Source organism: Indicator indicator, chromosome 15 (assembly GCF_027791375.1).
Source record: "Indicator indicator isolate 239-I01 chromosome 15, UM_Iind_1.1, whole genome shotgun sequence".
NCBI lineage: Eukaryota > Metazoa > Chordata > Aves > Piciformes > Indicatoridae > Indicator > Indicator indicator.
The window spans coordinates 8,325,613-8,344,830 of record NC_072024.1 but is presented as its reverse complement, the minus strand read 5'-3'; the positions used below and the strand labels follow the sequence as shown (position 1 = coordinate 8,344,830).

General features: G+C 48.2%; 1 protein-coding gene across 1 annotated transcript in view; it reads right to left on the bottom strand.

The window, feature by feature from the left end:
• Positions 1-19,218, bottom strand: part of PRICKLE2 (prickle planar cell polarity protein 2) — a 106,722-nt gene that overhangs the window by 10,493 nt on the left and 77,011 nt on the right. The window contains exons 4-8 of the mRNA XM_054387431.1: positions 8,615-8,728; positions 6,752-6,889; positions 6,186-6,389; positions 4,232-4,418; positions 451-1,314 (exon numbers count right to left, since the gene is read on the bottom strand). Coding sequence (XP_054243406.1) covers positions 451-1,314; positions 4,232-4,418; positions 6,186-6,389; positions 6,752-6,889; positions 8,615-8,728 — 1,507 coding nt within the window. The remainder of the gene's footprint in view (positions 1-450; positions 1,315-4,231; positions 4,419-6,185; positions 6,390-6,751; positions 6,890-8,614; positions 8,729-19,218) is intronic.

Sequence of the window (19,218 nt, the reverse complement as noted above, 5' to 3'; positions counted from 1 at the left end):
TGGGGGTAATTTATTTGAGCCAGTCATATGCTTGAGGACTGTGTAACATGCAAAAGGGGTTAACAGGGACTATTTCAAAGCATTCAAAAATATTTTCAGCCTGCAAGGGCAGCTGACAGCAGCCCTTCAAGTGCTGAAGGCTGGAATCTGCCTCTGCATTAGCAGCTGGCCTTGATTTTTTTCCTCCTGCTTCACAAAAGAGAAGATTAAAGAGCTTGAAAGCACTTGTTTTGATCTACACAGAGAGGCCAGCCATCATGCAGCCCTGCACTTGGTAGAAATGTGAGCAGTGAGAGGGGTTACCAGGCACACTGGGGTTAGGCAGGCAAACCCATGGCCCAAGCAGTGGTTCCCAAGATGTCAGTCAGTCCCGTAATGGGAAGACGCCAGCTGTGGCACTGATCTCGAGCACGAGGGACCTCATCGCACAGAGGAGCTGGAGTGACATACCTGTCGCATTGGAGAGTGCAAGAGATTCCATGGAGCCACGGGGAGTCTGCTCGGTGGGCGTCAGGTCCTCTGAGAACTTCAGGGCATTGATGGGGTGACGGGTGCGGCATTGCGGTGTTGGCATCCCGCCTTCCTCTTCCTCTTCATACTTGGGGACTTTGAGATTTCCTCTGGTCTCCGGGAAGCTCTGGTTGGACATGTCACTGTAGCTCTCCTGTGAGCGAAGCCTCCCCGAGTAGTAGTCCTCTCTGCAATCCTGGATGAAGCTGCCGCTGTGGCTTTTCATCGCCAGCGAGGAGCTCCTCTTTTGGTTGCTGAAATGTTTTGCCCATAAATCCGACTGTGAGCCTGGGACCTGGCTGGGGTTATAGGAGGTCCTTATGTTGCACTGACTGAGAAGCTGCAAAGGGCTTTGGGACTGACTTTGCTCCATTTTGTTCCCGTAGTGATAGAGCTCATCCCGGCTCCTCCACAAGTGCTCCCTGTTGAGGCTTGGTGTCTGGCTGGCCAGGCTCAGCAAATCCATCTGCAGGGACAGTGGGTCCACGTCTGTGGAGAGGCGGTTGGAGGTGACCTGCAGCTGGTTGCACGGGCTGCGCGCCCCCTCCTCGCCTTTCCCCTTGTTCTTGCCAATCTTGGCGCTGCGGCGGGACTCCTTGGCTCGCGCACTCTGGAAAGCCGAGTCAGAGGAGTCGGAGCCGTTGGGGTCATCACCGACGCTGCAGGCCCTGGAGCAGAAGATCTGCCCCTGCTTGGGCAGGAAGGGTCGTCCCAGCAGGGACTTCTTACACTGCGCACAGCAGAAGCAGGTCTCGGTGGCGTGCCAGTGCTGGCCATCGTATGTCATCTGACCCTGGTCGATGCCTTGAGGGGGAAGACACAGTGTCAGCTGCCACGTACATCACACGCAGCCCCTGTGAGCGACGCACACCCGGGCTCCCTCTCAAAAACCCTTCAGCAGGGTTTCTCCAATGCATGAAGTTAAGCCCATTTCTAATTGCTTGCAGGCTTCAGGACTTCACTCTGGAATTACTCAATGTTGGGAAATACAGCACAACCAAGCCTCCAGCTATTTCAAATTAAATGGGGATATTTCCGATCATAAAGTAAAGGAATGCAAGAAGTTCACCATAAAGTCCTTGAAGTCAAAGCAATAATATGCTGCCTATTAAAAAAAAACCCAAAACAAAACAACAAAAACCCTCCAACTGAACCATAATGAGGAATTTGTGTTGCCTTGGTTAAGTATGTAACAGCAGATGACATCCCTATCCTTCACTGCTACCATGGCCTCATCCTAACTTTATTTTGGCTACTGGGGCCCCTTCTCCAAAACGGAGCAGAAAGAGCTGGCCCCAGGGATCTGAGTGCACACTCTCACCTTGCACCCTGCCACATCTGCCTAGCAGAAAAAGACCTGGGGGCACTGGCCAACAGCCAATGAACATGAGCCAAGCATGTGCCCAGGTGGCCAAGAAGGCCAAGAGCATCCTGGCTTGTATCTGCAGGAGTAGGGAAGTGACTGTCTCCCTGTACCCAGCACTGGTAAGGTTGTACATTGAATACTGGGTTGCATTTTGGGCTCCTCACTGCAAGAAGGACACTGAGGTGCTGGAGTGTATCCAAGGAAGGTAAAAAAAGCTGGTGAAGAATCTAGAGCACAAGTCTTATGAGGAGTGGCTGAGGGCACTAGGGTTGTTTAGCCTGGGGAAAAGGAGGCTGAGGGGAGACCTTGCTGTCTACAACTACCTGAAGGGAGGTGGCAGCAAGGTAGGTGTCAGCCTGTTCTCTCAAGTAACAAGTGAGAGAACAGAGGAAATGATCTCAAGTTGTGCCAGGGGAGGTTTAGGTTGGAAATTAGGAAAAAATTCTTCACAGAAAGGATTGTAAAGCTGTGGAACAGGCTGCCCAGGAAAGTGGTGGGATCATCATTGCTGGAGGAATTTAAAAGACACAGATGTGGTGCTGAGGGACAGGGTTTAGTGGTAACCTGGTAGTGCTAGCCTGTTGGTTGGACTTAGAGGTCTCTTCCAACCAAAACAATTCTATGATTCTGTGATTTCCTTTTGGATTAAGGAACTGAGGCAGAGATTCTGCCCCACCAGCCAAACCCCAGGGAGCACATGCCTGCTGCTGCACATTGCTCTTGGTCTGAGCTGTAAGCAAAACTCCTGAGGTTTCAATGGTAACCTTGATTCACCTGCTTAAGCTGCTGTTCATGGCAAAAGGCCCTGTTACCTGAGAAACTGGTGGGCTGGCTGGCATGGCAGGGCGCTGCAGCACGTGTGTGCACTGCATGTGATTGCACACTGCCACAGCCATGTTGCTGGGGGGGCTGAATGCTGTTGGATAATTTACAAATGAATGGTATGTTAATGACCTGTTTTATTCCAAGCTAAATTTGCTTGAGTCTAATTGTTGGTTGGTTTTTTTGGTTTTTTTTTTTTTTTTAATTCCTTAGTAATGAGTGTAATGTTTTTGTATAGAGACTGGAGTGCTATATTTGTGGATAAAAGAGAGACAAGGTGGTGGATGGGTTTTATCACCTCCTCATCCAAGACCCCCAAAGCCATCTTGCAGAGGAAGAACAGAGATTCCTTACCCCGAGCCTCAGCTACCCAACACACACCTTACAATTCTTAAGCAAACGTTTACCTCTGATTTATGTAGCTCTCACATGTGGTGCTTAGTGACTACTACAAGCAACTTTCAGCAAAATGGCCGCAGTCTCTCTTTTCCAAGAAATGTGCAGCTATGCACCAAACCAGGCATTTTGCCACAAAAAGCTGACCAGGATGGATGGAGAGAGGGAAGGATAGCAGATGGGGGAAGCAGGAGAAAAAGGAGCATACAAGAAGCCTTAACAGCTGCTTCTTCACTGTTCCACAGCTGAGCTTTCGGGAAGGATGTGCTGCAGGTCACAGCAAACACATTCTCCAAGTGCTTTGCTGAAGCCCTGAGTTTCCTCCCCCCTCCTGCCATCTGGATGCTGCACAAGAGCAAAACGGTTGGTGTTCTCTCTTTCCCTGCAGCCTATGAAATATTTGAACACATGAGCTCACCTCCATGGACAAAGAAAGGGCTCTCTGCCCACCAGTGAGCACGTGGAAATGCTCAGCCAAGTGGCAAACGGGATTGGGAGAGCAGCGAGGCAGACTCCCAGCCTGCCTGGCTTGCCACCCTTGAGTGCTGGGGGAACAGCTAGCCCCCTAGAACAAAACACATTTTAAATCACTGTTCTAGAAATGGAGATTGACTCTGAGGCATTATATCTTTTTGTCTATTTGCAGGTCAATTAAAAGAGGCAAGCAAAACCAATAATGATGGGTAATGAACAGGCATTTTTCCTGTCAGTAGCTCATTAACTCACAAGGATTCTTTGGCAAGCTTGGTTAGGAAGAATCTGTGACTCTGTTTATAGGAAAATGAGATTTAAGGGGAAAAAAAAAATCATGTATTACATAGGCCAGCAAAAGCTTTCATTAGCTGCAACGCTTCTGAGGTTGCTTTCTGATAGTCCTCCTCTCTCTGACCACCAAAAGGAATAAGCAGTGGTTTAACCAAACAAATTACCATGCTGGCTTCTTTGCAACATGTGAGGGGCATGAGCCTCTTTGGATGCTGCAGGGCTGTGTCAGACCCCAGCCACTGCCAGTCCTGCCTGTAGCCCTGAGTCATTGTCAAACACTCTTATTGCCAGAAAAAACCTTCCAAGCACAGGTTTGCCCTGCTGTCCTCCCACACAGCACTCGCCCCAGGGCTAAGGGACAGTGGCTCATACCTATGTGCTGGGCACAGGTGTCACAGTATTCGGCATAGAGGGACTCGAAGCAGCTGCAGCAGTAGGGCCTGCCATCCTTCATGATGTACCTCTGACCCCCCAGCACTGTCTCGCATTCAAAGCAGCAGAAGTGCTTCATGTGCCAGTGCCGTCCTTCAGCCTCGGTGCATTCATCAGCAAAAATGATCTAGGGGAGGAAAACACAAATGTGGAGCAAAGTTGGTCAGGGAGGGGACGTGGGATGCTGTCAGCAACCTTCATGTCTCCTGCCTGTACATGGCAGCTGTACAGGCTGCCATACAACTTCCAAATTTTGCTCATACAACTTTCAAATTTTACAGCTAATCCCTCCATCCTGCAATGAAAACTCCTGTGGTTTGGCTTGCGGCAGGGGCACCACTTCTTAAAGAAATCCTTTAAAACACAAGCAGCTCAGGACCAAGTTAGGCACAGACTACAAAGCGTTAAGGCAGAGCTCACGGTAACCTGCTCATGAGCCCATCCATCAGCCTGAGGGGTCGATCAGGGTAATAAACACACTTATATACAACCTATTGATCTGGCGGACTTCTGAAGAATGAAGCAGCTACTTACTAAAACACATTTATCCGTCTCTGAACCAGGGACCTGAGTACAAGGATGAGTGAAAACACAGGGAGAAGTGGCAGCTTTCTAGAGGGGAGTAAAGATGGAGCTACCTAGCTCCTCACCGTCACCTCTACTCCAACCCCTTTGCTTATAAAGGAACACAGCAGTTACTACACCAGCAGGGAAACTGAGGCACAGAGCACTACTAAGAGTGGGTTGGTGAAACAGCCATCTGAAATGGTTTTAGCAGATCTAGCTTTCTTGATTTCTCTGCTTCTCATCCCCATCCCCATATCTCCGCTCCCAAAGCCAAGCTGCAGGAGCAAGCATCAGCCTGGGTCTCCACCCTAGCACAGGTTACATCAAAAGCTCTTCCCTTGCAGCTTCTTTTACCTCTGAGTTACTCTTTCTCACAATTAGCATTGGATGTTTCAAGGGAAGAAGTGTGTGTTAAAGAAGGAGTTGAATGAAAGACTCACTTGCAAGGATAAAAAGTACACGAAAAAGATTATCCAGCCTAAGCCACAAGACAATAGGGGCAATGGAATGGTTAGGAGTTGCTTTTATACTGGTAATGTTACAAATTTAATTTGATACATACGTCAATGTTATTTATATTTGAAGAGCATATAGCCTTAGATATTTACTATTACATGCTGCTTGAAAAAATGAACATAGTATTTTATAGTACATATGGTTTTCCATGCTATGGTTTTCAGAACTTTAAAAGCCAGAACAATTTCCTTCAGCAGCCTCTTAAACAGAAATTGACACTTAAAAACCTCTCAGAGGTGACTGTGTATGGTTTTCTATATTTGTTTTGTATTCCATTTGTTCAGCTTCCTCCAGTCTGTTAATCACCTCTCTTAAAGCCCGTTTCAGCTTTGTGTGTACTCAGGCACTATCCTCAGGAATGAAATACAGCATTCCTCCTACCAGAGATGACTTCTGGGGAGAACAGAGCTGAAGGGAGAACCATCACAGAGCTGGGCTAAAATCACACAGCATAAGGGTGTGATCTTACTGGAAACCTTCATAGAAAACCTCCCTCATGGCTCCCAGCATGGATACGAGGACCTCTTGAAGAGCAGTTCTAAGCAGCTTGTGACTAAGAATCCCCAAGACACTCACCTGTAACCCCAGGAAAAGCCTCCATGAACCCTTGGCAAAGCCAAACCACCATACCTCATGTGCATGCCTCCATGCGGAGGCTTCTCGTGCCAACACACCCACTGCTGTCAGCGCAGATGGAAGGGCAATACTCTCCAACTTGCAAGGGGAATCCTCTCATGCCATTCCCATGGGTAGCATCCATGACATGATATATTTTTCAAGTGGGCAGAAGCAGGGGTGAGCTGGCTCTTACCTCGTCGCATGCTGCGCAGCGGGGCTTGAGGCACTCAGCATGGTGCCTGCCACAGTAGATCTTCCCATCTTGGTAGAAGTAGATCAGGTCGACCAACAGCTCATTGCAGACGCTGCAGATGAAGCAGGGAGGGTGCCAGCAGACGCCGTGCCCTGCTCGTGAGGCGAAGACAGCCATGTCCCCTCCATTGATCTGGCCGCCGCACTGTCAGAAAAGCCAACGTTTAACAGGGGCTGGTAAGCCAGCTGCTGCCCACCACCAACCAGCTGCTTTCACAGCCACGGCAGAAGAAGGTGCTAATTCATGCCCCCTTTCTGGTCTCTCTTCATCTCTTTTGATCCCCATTCTATGGGGAATATCAACTAATTCCCCTCTGAATGAGGCCCAGAGCCAGCACGACCGCTCCACATCAACTATTGTGGGGTGCTGCCAGCACATGCTCTGACAGACCCCAAAGCTTGTAGCTTTGCAGAGGGCACAGGGTGGACACTGCTTCTGTGAGCTTTACTTAACTTTGTTGGTTAGAAAGCCACCCTGCTTATGCCAGTTCATCAGCTGCTACCCACCTGCTCACAGATGGCTCCTGTCATGGTTACAGGGAATGGCCGGACATTGCCTCTCCCTAAGTTTTCCCTCTTCCTTTGGTTGCTGAAGAGTTTGAGCTCTCTCTTCTCCTCCTCATCCAACGAGTTGCAATAGCGGACCTAAAAAACACAACGCGATGCTCAGTGCTAGATGTGTCCCTGACTCCCTGGCCAGCGAGCTGCAGTCCATAGGCTCTGCCAACCTCTGCACAGGGGTTACACAAACAAACTCTGTCCTGGGCATAGGGTGGCTGGTGACACAGCTGTCTGGGCTTCATCCAAAATCTCAAGAGGTAGATCTGAGAAGAAAGGGAAGGAGGAAGGTTGCTCTTTGAGTGCTAAGTTTGTAGGAAAGTCTTATGAGTTGGGTCCTCTGGGTACCACCCAGACCCAACAATCAGAATGGTGGTTTTCCTGTTTTCTCCTTATGGCAGAGATCTTACAGCAGCTCCAAAATGTTTAATTGGCATTTATTTCATGAGTGCAGCCTTTTCCCTGGGTAAATGATGAATTTCCAGCTATTCAGGAACTCCAACTATTGTTTTGGTGTAGAGTCAAGTTTGCACATATGCAAAACCTCCACATTGGAAGGTGCTAAGTGAAACAAAAGGATACAAACAGTGAATGATGAAGATTTCCCTGAAGCTTGTAAAACTCTGAGGCTCCCCTGCCTGTTTTCACTCTACAGGCTTAACTCTTGGATGACTGCATATCCCTGCAGAATATGGCTGAAGAGCCAAGGTGGTGTAGCACCAGTGCCCAAGCTTGCCTCCTGTTCTTTGGAGGGCAGGCTCACATTGCTGAGCAGGATTACTCACATGAGCAACCAGCACACCTTGGATTTTCAAAGGAGCAAAAGCAAGCAGGAGAGGAAAGCGGATGCAAAATCTGCCAATTTGCAAAAAATACACACTCGTGCCTCCAGCCTGCAGCAGCAGCATTCATGTGTACCTATTCCTGTGTTCTTAACTGTCAGAGGCTGTGGGTTTTCAGCAGCTGCCAGGGAAGACAGGCAGGCAGGTCTCAGCCCAAGGGTGTATGGGAAGAAGCCCCTGCCGAGTGCCTGGAGCTCCCCCGGTTCTGGCAGCGCCATGCTGTGCCCGTGGCACCCAGCCACAGGAAGGCAAACTCGTTAAAATCTGATCTAGATCAAACAAGTTACCTGTATGTATTTCCCAGGGTGGATTCTTCAGAAAGCAGAAGAAAAAAAATCACTTTTTTGTTGTTTACAAAGGGAAATTTTGTGGGCTACCGGAAGCCAGTGTTCTCACCGGTGAGAACAGGATGTCAAAGCCCGGACCCATTTTGCTGCCTCACATCTTTCTTGAGATGTAAGAAGGAGGTTTATTTGCTCTGACTGGTCTTGACTCAGCCGCCAGCTTTTCAGGCTCTCCCAACTCGTGAGGCTCAGCTTGGGTGAAACCCCTCCTCGGCACACACTCCCACTCCCAAGGTGAGTCGGAAGCAGCACTTGGGAAAAGGATTTTGCCACTTCGGATCTGGCTCTGGCTGACCTCAGCAGCATTTTTTAATGCAACTTTTAATGCAGCTTTGGCCTCGGAGGGCCGAGAAAGTGATTTTATTTTGAGAGAAACAAAGAAAGATGATTTAAAAAATTTTAGCTTTAGAAACAAACAACTCCCTCCCCTCCTCCCACACAATCCAAGCAGGGAGCAAATATGGCACTCAAAGAGCAGCAAAGTCAAACTCCAACTAAATCGGTGTGAACAACAGAAAGGGCTGAGAAAGTATCAACCACATTTCCTACAAGAGCAGCTCCAGGAGGGATCCCCTTCCCACCTGCAGCCCCTGCTAGATGTCTGAAGACACGTTTTGGTTACTGACCTCATTGTCGTGTGGTGGCAGCTGGTGCAAAAGCTGTTTGATGCGAGATTTTTCTCCCGGACTGTTGACATAGGGCACCTTGTCCTCGGGCAGGCAGCTGTAGTACTGGTGCACCTATGGGGCGAGAGAAGGGGCTGCAGTGGGGCTCTCTGGCTGAGCACGTTCCCCCGTGCCTGGCCAGCAGCCGCCCCCCAGCCAGTGGGCACTGGGTCTTCCTGATGATTTTGAGGCAGGCAGTGCAACCAGGCACCACTTCAGGTTCAGTGTCCTTTCCCCGTGGAGAAAGAGGGCTGGCAGCCCCGGGGAGGCGGCGGCGGGCTCGTTACCGTTTGCTCGGTCAGCCTCCATAGCGTTAGCATGTTTCGCCGGCTGCGGGGATGTGTCAGCACCTGCCTTGGCAGGGAAGGTTAAAAAGGCTGCACCCCGGCAGCCTCTGTGTTGCTGGCTATCTCAGCCTCCACCTCCATCAAAACCCTCTGGGCTTTTTTCTGCAGGAATTTGTGGAAATAAACAGCAGATAAAATCTGTTGGAAGGCTCAGTTTTTCTCTTTCGTCTCAGAGCGTATAATTAAAAATCAGCTATTAAAAAGGCAGGAGCCTGGTGGCAGCCCACAGAGGAAGCACACCCTGAACCCCAGCATCTCTCCTCCAACTGCCACACCTAGGATCTGAACTCAAGGGCTGGGCCAGGCATCAGGACGGGGCTCACTGGCCATGGATCAGCTCTGAAATGGCAAAGGTGAGGTTGAACAGTATGGGAAGAACCAGGAAAAGGTAAAGGTATGGGAAAGCTCAGCTGGGATCAGGAGTCTGTGCGTCCCTGGATGCCTCTGGATAGTCAGGTGGGTGCAGAGGGCTGGAGAACTCCTTAATTCTGTGCTTGACTAGAGAGATGCAAACTCTTTACTCAGCGCATGCAGCAACCCCCTATGATGCCTCCTCAGCTCTCAGACGCTGCAGCAATTAGTTTCAGAGTGGCCACACTGCCTGTAGCTTTCATAGGTCTTACCCTGAGTAACACTTGCTCTGTAATGGCTTCTGATCATTTTTTTTCCCTTGTACATTTTGGGCTTTGGCCTAGAAAGCACCATCTGGGCTGCCTTTCCCCAGAGAAGCCCACCCTGCCCACAAAACCCCACAGCATCTGCAGGATCACAAAATACTGTGGGTCACAGGGAGGGATGAGGACACAGAGGCAGATCACACACAGATGGCTGGCAGGGGAACTCACCCATGGGGTGCTGGGGGTTGCTCATACAGGAAGTTACCTTCAACAGGAAGAAATAATTTTTTGTTCCAGAATAAATTTCCAAATCTGGCATTATTCAGGAAGAATTACTCTGCATTCAGCTCACTGTCTGATCACATTCAGAGCTACCTGAAGTGCAGAGCTGCAATCACTTTTTCTCTCGTTTTATGGCCCCCCTCCAAACCAATCCTAACATCCACCCTTCCCCATCATCACGTTTTGTGGAAAAGGAGATTTTTAGCAGATTTCTTCCTATAACTCTGCAGTGCTGATGACAAAGGAATTGCTCAGGTCATGAAGCTGAAGAACATGATGAGCATATGTCACTGCAAAACCCTGAATTTGTTTTGCTAAGGCACAGCAGAAACAGACCCACCAGCTATGGAAACTGTCAAAAAAAGAAAGGCTGCTAAGCATTTTGTTATGTTAAAAAGAAAACAAACTACTTACATAGGATACTTACTTTGCATTTATAGAGCATCCTTCATCCAGGGACATCAAAGCACATTAAAAACACTTAAATTCTTATGACATGCTACACAAGGTAGGAAATACATGCACTGGAAAGGACTGTTTGCAGCATAACGATGTTAAATGAGCTCCCTGAGTTCACAGAGCTAGCCCTCAGCAGAGCCTGCAGCTGGAAATCTCCCAGTGATGCCCTGGCTTCCATACCTTTCACCAGGCTGGCAGGCTACAGATGCCTGCTGACTTCTCTTGCCAAATTCCCCACGTGCACACAGGCTGCTGGCTTTCCCCTGTACTCCAGGTCATTAGTTTGAATTTTTATTTCTTGTGATGATGTCTTTTTGCCCACTGAGTCCTTGAAGCTGGCTGAGACCAGAAATGCCTTTTTTTTTTTACTTTTTGTTGTTGTTGTTGTTTTAAGAGTTGCCAAATTTCATCAGTCTGCTCTGGTTCTTAAACGAATGAGCTGTGAGATGTGCACCTTGGGTGAAAAGCTGAGATGGGAATTCTTCCATCAGCAGCCTGGGCACTGCCTTCCCAGAGCCTGATGCAGTGGGATGGATGTACGTGCCCAGTTCCACTCCAGCTTCCACTAGGAAGTTTTCCATTTAGGCTCAGCAGGTCTGCAGGAACTGGTTCCCATCACACCAGCAACATAGCTCTGCAGGGATGGGCAATTTAGTTTGAAAAGCAAAACCAAATAAATATAACAGGCTCCAACCTGTGGTCTGTTGCCTGAAATAACTCAAAAGGGTTTGCTTTGGATCCACATCAGCCAAAGGGACCTTCTGCAGGGGTGCTCATGGAGGGGATGGAGCAGAGGCAGCTGCCAGTCCTTGCCCAGTAGGACGTCTCATGGGGAGAAAATCCTTTCCTTGTGCCTGTTGATAGCTTCCTCCAGCACTGTCTTTACATCCACCAACCTTCCTGGTGACAAATCTGAACAAGGGGGATGTGCAGATCCTTTTACATGGGGCATCACTCCTATCCCAAGAGGTTCAGCCGAGCACAGACGAAGCACTGGATACACCTTGCCCGAGCTGAGATTAACCAAATACACTGTCTTGGCCATCACTCATGTGCACCCAGCTCCCTGGATAGGATGGCCAAACCAGGGAGGTCCAGAGTCACAAGCTGCCAGCAAACCCTGCCTCTGTGCTCAGCTAGCAGCATTTTTAACCCTGTGGGTGTGTGGTGGCAGCTAAGCTGGTACAGCCTGGTTGTGATGCTCAAGAATACAGAAAAATAAAGAAGGAAAGGGAGGAGTCTCAGCTCAATCTGGCTGTTCAGGGAAAAGACCTCCAGAAAACATTAACTTGCTGGAGAACTAAAACTGCTCAGTCTGCACTTTGCTTTTGTACAAAAGGTCACTGTTTTCTGTTAAAATAACTCCTCCTCTGTCCAAGGAGGGACACTGTGGCCGAACGGCCTGATTCAGACCCCACCAAGCACTGGCAGATGGCTCCTCACTGAGCTTACAGGCTCTGCAACATGAGCTGCATCCAGATAAGGAAAACAGCATAGAGCAATGACCCAGGGCAGATAACATTTCCCTTTTAAACTCTGTCGTATCTTTAACTGCTTTATTATTAAATACTTCTGCCATGGAACAAAGGAGCAGCTACTGCTCTGTCCCCTCACAACAGAGCTACTCTGGCTGTGACTACCCTAACAAGGATCATTAGCACACAGGAGACACGTGGGGCTGGAATAGGTTTCATCCTTGGTTTCCCCACTTGCCTCTCTTCACTATGCCCTCTGTTCGCATCTGAATGGGAGAAACCCCAAAGGAATCTGGAAAAGGTCAGGCTGAATTAAAGTCAGGCTTCAGACAATGTCATGAGGCCCCCATGCCATGGGGATGAGACTGACCAGCATGCTGGAAGCCAGGCTGGCTGTGGGTGCTGGGTGGTGTGGCATGTTGACCAGTTGGGCAAGCCCTGTCCTGCCCTGGGGAGGTCTCCCAGGTGCTCGGACAAGCTCTGTGCTGTAAGAAACCAGAGCAGCAGATAGCCATCTTCCCAGGGTGCTATTCTCACCTTCAAAATGAAAACGTCCTAATGCCAAGGTTTGCTGACAAAAACTGATACACATTTTAGAAATTAACAGCTGCTTGGAGCTAAAAGGGGAGGGTAGAGGGAGGGGGAAGATAGAAATTAAAAAAAGAAAGAAACCAGAAGAAAGGAAAGAACATAATTGTAAAACAAGGGTAGGAAAAAGCCTTTAAAGTGGAGCCAACTTTATTCAAAGGCACTGAGGAAAGTAATTACATTAGTTTACAAATGCCTTTGTGTTCTGCAGTCTTCCTAGGCTTGGGGTGTGTTTCCAGTTTAACTTTGACAGTTTACAAACCTATCCAGCCCCACTAAATAAAGGCAGGGCTGCAGCTTCTCCCAGCAGTCCTGGGGTGACCAAAGACAAAGTCCACACGAGCACATTTGTCTTTGGCCACCCCTGGGACTGCTGGGAGAAGCTGCAGTCTTACAACTTGTCCTAGAAGAAAAAGCTTGCAATCATTGATGATCTCTTTGATCAATGAATTAAAGGAGGTTGGGAGGGAAACACCATCTCTCTTATGTCAGGAATGGCTGTTGGGAAGCAACATTCGGTTGTACTCATCCTGAGTACAACACCCCTAAGTGAAAGCACCCACCAAACCAGGCTGTTAGGGATGACTGTACAGCTGGGATGGACTACAAAGGAGCACATGGTGTCCTGACGTGGCTCAGCTGATGGGTGCCGACTTGCTCAGCCGTAACAACTCCAGCAGATCCAGCTGGGCAATCCCTGGCTTCCATGAAAGCAAACAAACTGCAAAAGCAGTTCCAAGACTTTCTCAAAGAGCCCTGAGAGAGCAGTACATGCTGGCCTGTGGGCAGCCATGTGCCTGAATATGGATGTCCCCAAAAAGGGGACCTCAGTGGGTCAGCTGTCACTCAGGCACAGCACAATAAATTGTTGCACACAGGGAATTGCGCTGAAAATCCAAGCACGCTGACATTCTCCAGCACTTCCTCTGCCCATTTTCCTAGCAGCCCTAGCAGCCCACCTTGTGACACCCAGGGATGTACAATGTGGGCATGGGGAGCTGCCAGCACAATGATGTGAAAAGTGGCTATTGGTGCATGTGTGTGTGGACGCTCGCTTGTGACCCTGACCTCCTGCTCGCTGTGTATGAGTTTCCATGAGCTTTGGCTGCAGTGGGAGGAAGGTGACCAGCTCTGACAAGACCAGGTGAGTAGGGCTGCTCCTGTAGCTCACCTGCTCCTCCCCAGAGCTGGATTTTTAATGTCATGTCAGGAATTAAATAATCCTTTACACTGAGCACTTAAAACTGACAGAGAAACAAACCTGGTGTCTTCACTGTTTCATCCCTGTTGGCCTCCCTTGGAAAAACAAAGGGGAGCTAAAAAAACCAATCCAAACAAGCCACAGGCAAATAACCCTCTCGATGTGTCTGCAGAACGCTGCGAGTGCTCGTCCACGTAGGCTCACACACATGTGAAACTGGAAAATGGGTTCAGTGTGCTTTGGCCTGAGTCTGGCACATCCTGCTTTCTACTGGCCATTAGGATACAAAGCACTTATTTATTTCTTGAAGCAAAACAATCCTTGCAGCAAGGCCAGATGCTCGAAAATGGAGAGGAGAGTGAGAACTGCTGGTCAAGTCTGCTGAGTGTGGGGATGCAGCCAGGCACACATTCCAGGAGGGAACCAGAGTTCCCCCAGAGACCCTGCAGCCCTAGCTGGGAGAAGACTATTGTCACCCCCAGATTTGTAAGTATGTCTGATTGCTGGCAATGTGATGGACTCAGTTCCCAGCGTCGGATGGTCTGGCACCCCACAATGCCGGCTTGCTCTTGGATACTTGCTCCCAAGTTGCAGGGACAAAGGAAAAATGATTTTCCTAAGTGCTATTTGTTCTGGCATGCTCTGTGGCTCTCCACGTGCTTCTCTCCTACAGCTAATGGCAGCTGAGGGGTTCAAGCATTGCTGCTCACCAGTTGAAAGCAACATCCATTCCTGCCAAGCCTTTGGAGCAGTTCTTGGTCTGTAAGAGATCCCATGGAAACATTGCTTCCTGCTGGCATCAAAGAAGAACATTTGAATGAAGGCTGTGCATCCACCAGTTTCAGACTTCTGAAAGCACATGCCATGATTATTCTTTCTTAAGCAGAAATAAAATTTGGATTAAAAGGAAACAGACACAGGCTTTTCAAAAGCATCTGAGAGCGGTCTTTATGCTGTGAGATACTGACAGGCACAGCAGCTCTCGCAGCACCCAGAGTCCCCTGGAGGGGCATCAATTATAATGATCATTGATCATAACTGATAATCCCCTGGGTATGCCACTTAAAACGCTTATGTATTTCTAAGCCACAGGGTTGCACATTAGAACAAGGCTGCAGTAAGGAAGAGTGTAATTGTATGCTGGAATAAAGCTCAAGGACAAGTTTATGTTGTGTAGTCCAGGCTTTTTTGGTCTTGTTTCTTAGTCACTGCTCTTCCCCTGCCTCTTATCTCTGCTGACCACCACACAGCTCGTTCAAATTTAATAACCACAGAGATTGTTCACATTTAAGAACTGAGCAAACCATGTCAGGTGAAGGGTTTTGCTTGCAAAAGCCCAGACACATGGTTTTGCAGCATGGGATGCACACACAACTCCTCCATCTATTCTGCTCCAGGGCAAAAGGAATAGCTCCAGGATCTCCTCATGTGCCCCAGCTTCCCCCAAGCCATCCAGCACTGGCATCACATACAGAAAAAGCATTTTGTGTGCAGAATTGCTGCGTTGTCCAGCTGGTAAGCATTCGGCACGGTCTGATGCCTGAAGGCTGGATTTAGATAGCTTCAGCCTTGAAATAAAAGCCACTAACTGCTAGGCTATTGAGATACCAACAGAGTTCACTGGGGAGGTGATGGACTTACTGCTACCTCCAAGTGAAACTGGAAAGCTTTTAAAAATGTGCTGAAGCACAGGTTTTGGGTAAAATACTACAGCAGGCGTGGGAGCAAAGGAGCAGAGCAAGAGGCAGCTGCAGCTTCTAGCACCCATAGACACGAGTTAGAGATCCTCTTGAGCACACTTAGTTTCCCCCATCCACAGTGTTTGCCTCTCAGGATCAGGATCTACCAAGGAAGGCAGAGCTCTTCATGGGACCTTTGTTCTTCCCCTCCCTGGCCATAAATTAGCTTACCTGCTCCCAACAGGGTTGCTTTGGTTTGTCTTGCTCCTTCCTTGCTGCATGCAAGACTTTAGTCTCTTCAGGTGTGAAACAGTTTGTTGAACTTAGGGGGGGGCAAAAAAAGATGAGAAGGTAAAATGCACTTGACTGGGACACATCGGCACAAGCGAGGCCACATGCCCCGGATGATGTCCTGGGCTACCACACTGAGGTGGTGCATGAGGGTATCTTTAGGTAAGGTGTAAATGCATGTTCATGTCTACTCTTCTTTCCTCATCTTGTGACCTGAATAGCAACTGATGAATTTTGGAGGTTTTATAACTCAAGCCCTTGCCACAGGTCTCGCAAAACGTCCAGAAGAGGAATCAACACATACATTAGCCCCTGAATAAATTCCATGTGACAGCTACAGCTTTCACACCACCTCAAAGATTTGGAGGTGCTGCCTTAGAGGAAAATGGTCCCCTTAACCTTCATGCTACTAATTACAGCTGAGATTCTCATAACTTTTTAAGGAACTCAGAGTGCTGACAGCAAGAGGGAATTGAGTTCTTAGGGCACACACAAGGGTCTTGAATGTTGGCGTGCTGGAGCCACTCTGCAGCTGAAGTGGAGCTCCTTCTTTTGTTTGATTGGAAATCTGTGCCCATAAGCAGCTGCTCGTATTATTGAGACACAATAAAGTGGGAAATCCTCAAAAATCCCTTGTATTCAGAAATTCAAGCTCACACGTTATAACCCCTTTGGATTTCTACAAACCACAGGCCCAAGGAATTCAAGGCTGTGCATTCACAAGTATTTACACATGTCTTGCTTAAAAATGTGAAAAACACATCACAAAAGTACTTATTTTTAAGCATCTGCCCTCCAATTTATGTCAGTCTGTTGGACTGCCAGCCTCAGCAGACAAACTGGCTCCTGAAACTGCCTTTCCCCTTCTCTGCAGCCAGGATTTTGCTTTGCTGAGGACACGTTTCTGTTGGTGTCTGCCCATTTCAAGGCTCTCACGCTCATTTCTTTATCCAGCCATTAAAAAGCAGGCAGGAAAAAGGAGTGTTTCTCAAAGCCCACATCCTGAGCTTCTGCCTCGCCTCCTGTACAGCCACCTCTCCCATTCCCATCCATGTCCTCCAGAAGAGAAGTCCTTCTTCAGCCATAAAACAACTTTTGCTTGAGGCCCAATCCAAGTGGGATTAGAATCCACAGGAGCCCCTTGGCCATCCTGTGTAGCTGACTGCTATTGCAAGAAACCACATTTTCTAATTACATTCTAATTTATGGAGCTCAGCCCTGGGTTTTTAACTGTCACTCTCCCTGTTGGCAGGGTGCCGCGGAGCCTTACACCTCTGATGGTTTGAAACCTCTTCCAATTTCCTGCCTGAATGGATTTGGAGACAGTTTATATCTATGTTTTTGTGCCAAAGTTGGAGCTTGAATAACTGCTCTTCCTCCTTTAATGCATAGGGAGTGATCGTAGCCCTTCAATGTGCTAGGCTGAATAAATCAAGCTCTTCCAGGCTCCTCAACAATGTCTCCAGTCTCCTTTCAGTTGATATCCCTCTTTCTCGAGCAGAAACATGACTAATTTTTTAGCCAGTTTTCCATTTTTATACTGCTCTCTTCATCCTTACATTTTAATTTAGAGATATTTATGGCTGTTGTGTAAAGCACTTTGTAATCCTGCACACTGATAAGCCATAATATAAGTCATAACATTCAATGCAAGGTCTGGATCATTGTTTGTAAACACTGGACCAATGCCTTGTTTCTCATTGTGGTAGTTTGAGGCTATGCCTTTAAAATTTTCCACAGACCTTGAGCAGAAGTGGGCATGAAGTAACCATCATGATTGTCACGTAGTTGACATGTAGCATTGACCAGCTGATACCTGAATTAGTGGCCAGGAATCCAGCGACACCTTGTAGGCTCAAATCAATTCCCCTTTAGCTCATACATAATAATTTAAGCTGTGGATTGAAGGGACTTTCCAAATTCTGAAGTGACCTTTGGAAACTGCCAAAAACTGATGTCATGTTTGCTGGCCAACCTCTCCCCCAGAAATCCTGTAAATTGCTGTGCTGAGTGAGACGTGAACACTGTCTCTCAAGAACAGCGAGGTAGGAAGGCTGTCATCCAAGTATAATAAGAAAACAGCATTAGTCTTTCAGGGGACCACTTACCTCCCTAGCTCGTATGCTGCAGAGAGATTTTAATAAAGTAGGAATATTGCACAAAAAGTTGTTTCATTTCATCTGTTTCATGTCAAAGAAATACAACAATGGAAGGCTGAGAAAAATTCCCTGCCTGCAAATTTGTGTTTTTGGCCCAGCCTGCCAGGAGTGTCCCCAGCCCACCAGCTGCTCCACAGCAGATATCAGCCTTCCAGAGGCTTCATGTCATGTGTGCACACCTGACTCATCGACTGGAAAGCCATAAGTCTGTCTGCAGCCCTGCACAGCTGCAGCAAGTAGCTGCAGAGGTTCCTCCTACCCTCCTGGGAGGTAAATTGCACTCTCCTGCAGCCTGAGGAACCTCCCAGCCCCATGACATCCAAGGTATGGGGGTAGGTCCTGGAGAAAGTCAGGGTGTTGCTTTTGAGCCAGGAATAAGCCCCAGCCCTGCACTGTGGCTTTTTCACAGCTCAGAGAAATCATCACAGCTCAGAGAAATCACACCTTGCTTTTGTGTCCATAGTGGCTCATCTGATGCATGAAAGGCCCCAAAAGGGCTGGCAGATGAGCTATGCTGGAAGGATTTCAGTGTCTGCCTCTGGCTCTGCTTGTGGCTGCTCTTCATCTCCATGGTGATTAGAGACAGGTCTGAAGTGGCAAATCTGCTAAAAGGCCCAGTAAAGCAGAGAGAGGTGTGGAATTAGAAATCAGGTGTTCATATCACGGAGCACCGTGACCTCTGCAAGAAACAGATGCTTGAAGAACCTAAAAATATATTAATGTGGGTAACTCGAGAAACATTAGTACCTACTGCTTGAGCTAATGGACTTTTATTTCCTCCTAAGCATTCCAAATTCCCTGATGGCACACTACTTCTTAAAAACCACCTGAGGTATCAAAGAAACATCCAGGTCTTTGGAGTCTGTCACTACAGTGCTGGAACTAGGTTTCAGTTGCTGCCCATGTCATGCTGTACTCATCAGAGACCATGTCTACCTGGTCAGGTGCCACCTGTCACTAAGTATCTGTGTTTACACCCAAAGAACATGGGCCAGCTTGGGCTCCAGAAGCCACTGACATGCCTGGACAGAAGGTAGTGCTGAGAGCAGGTGGCATCAGTTTGGGCATGGTCCTCCAATGGGACTTCTGAAACCCCACTGGTTCATGTCTCCACAGCATGAAGGACCAGCAGAGCTACTTCAGGACCATCTGCATCTGTCTGTTCTATGTGTCTTGTACTTCCCATGAAGCACAAAGGGAGCCTCTGACATAAGAAAGACGATAGAACACAAGGCTGCTGCCTGATTTGCATGGTTGGATGGCACCAAATGAAACACATGGTAGAATGCAGTTTCAAGCAAGCACTGAGCAAGGCTTGTAAAGACAAGAAGGCAGCACCAAACAACTGTTTTTTCTCTAATCAGACAGATAATATTTACAGCCTACAAGTGGTGCCAAAATATTTCAGGAAATGCCTAAGCCCCTCTGAATAAATGCTCAGGAAAACATAGTATTTAAGGACAGCAA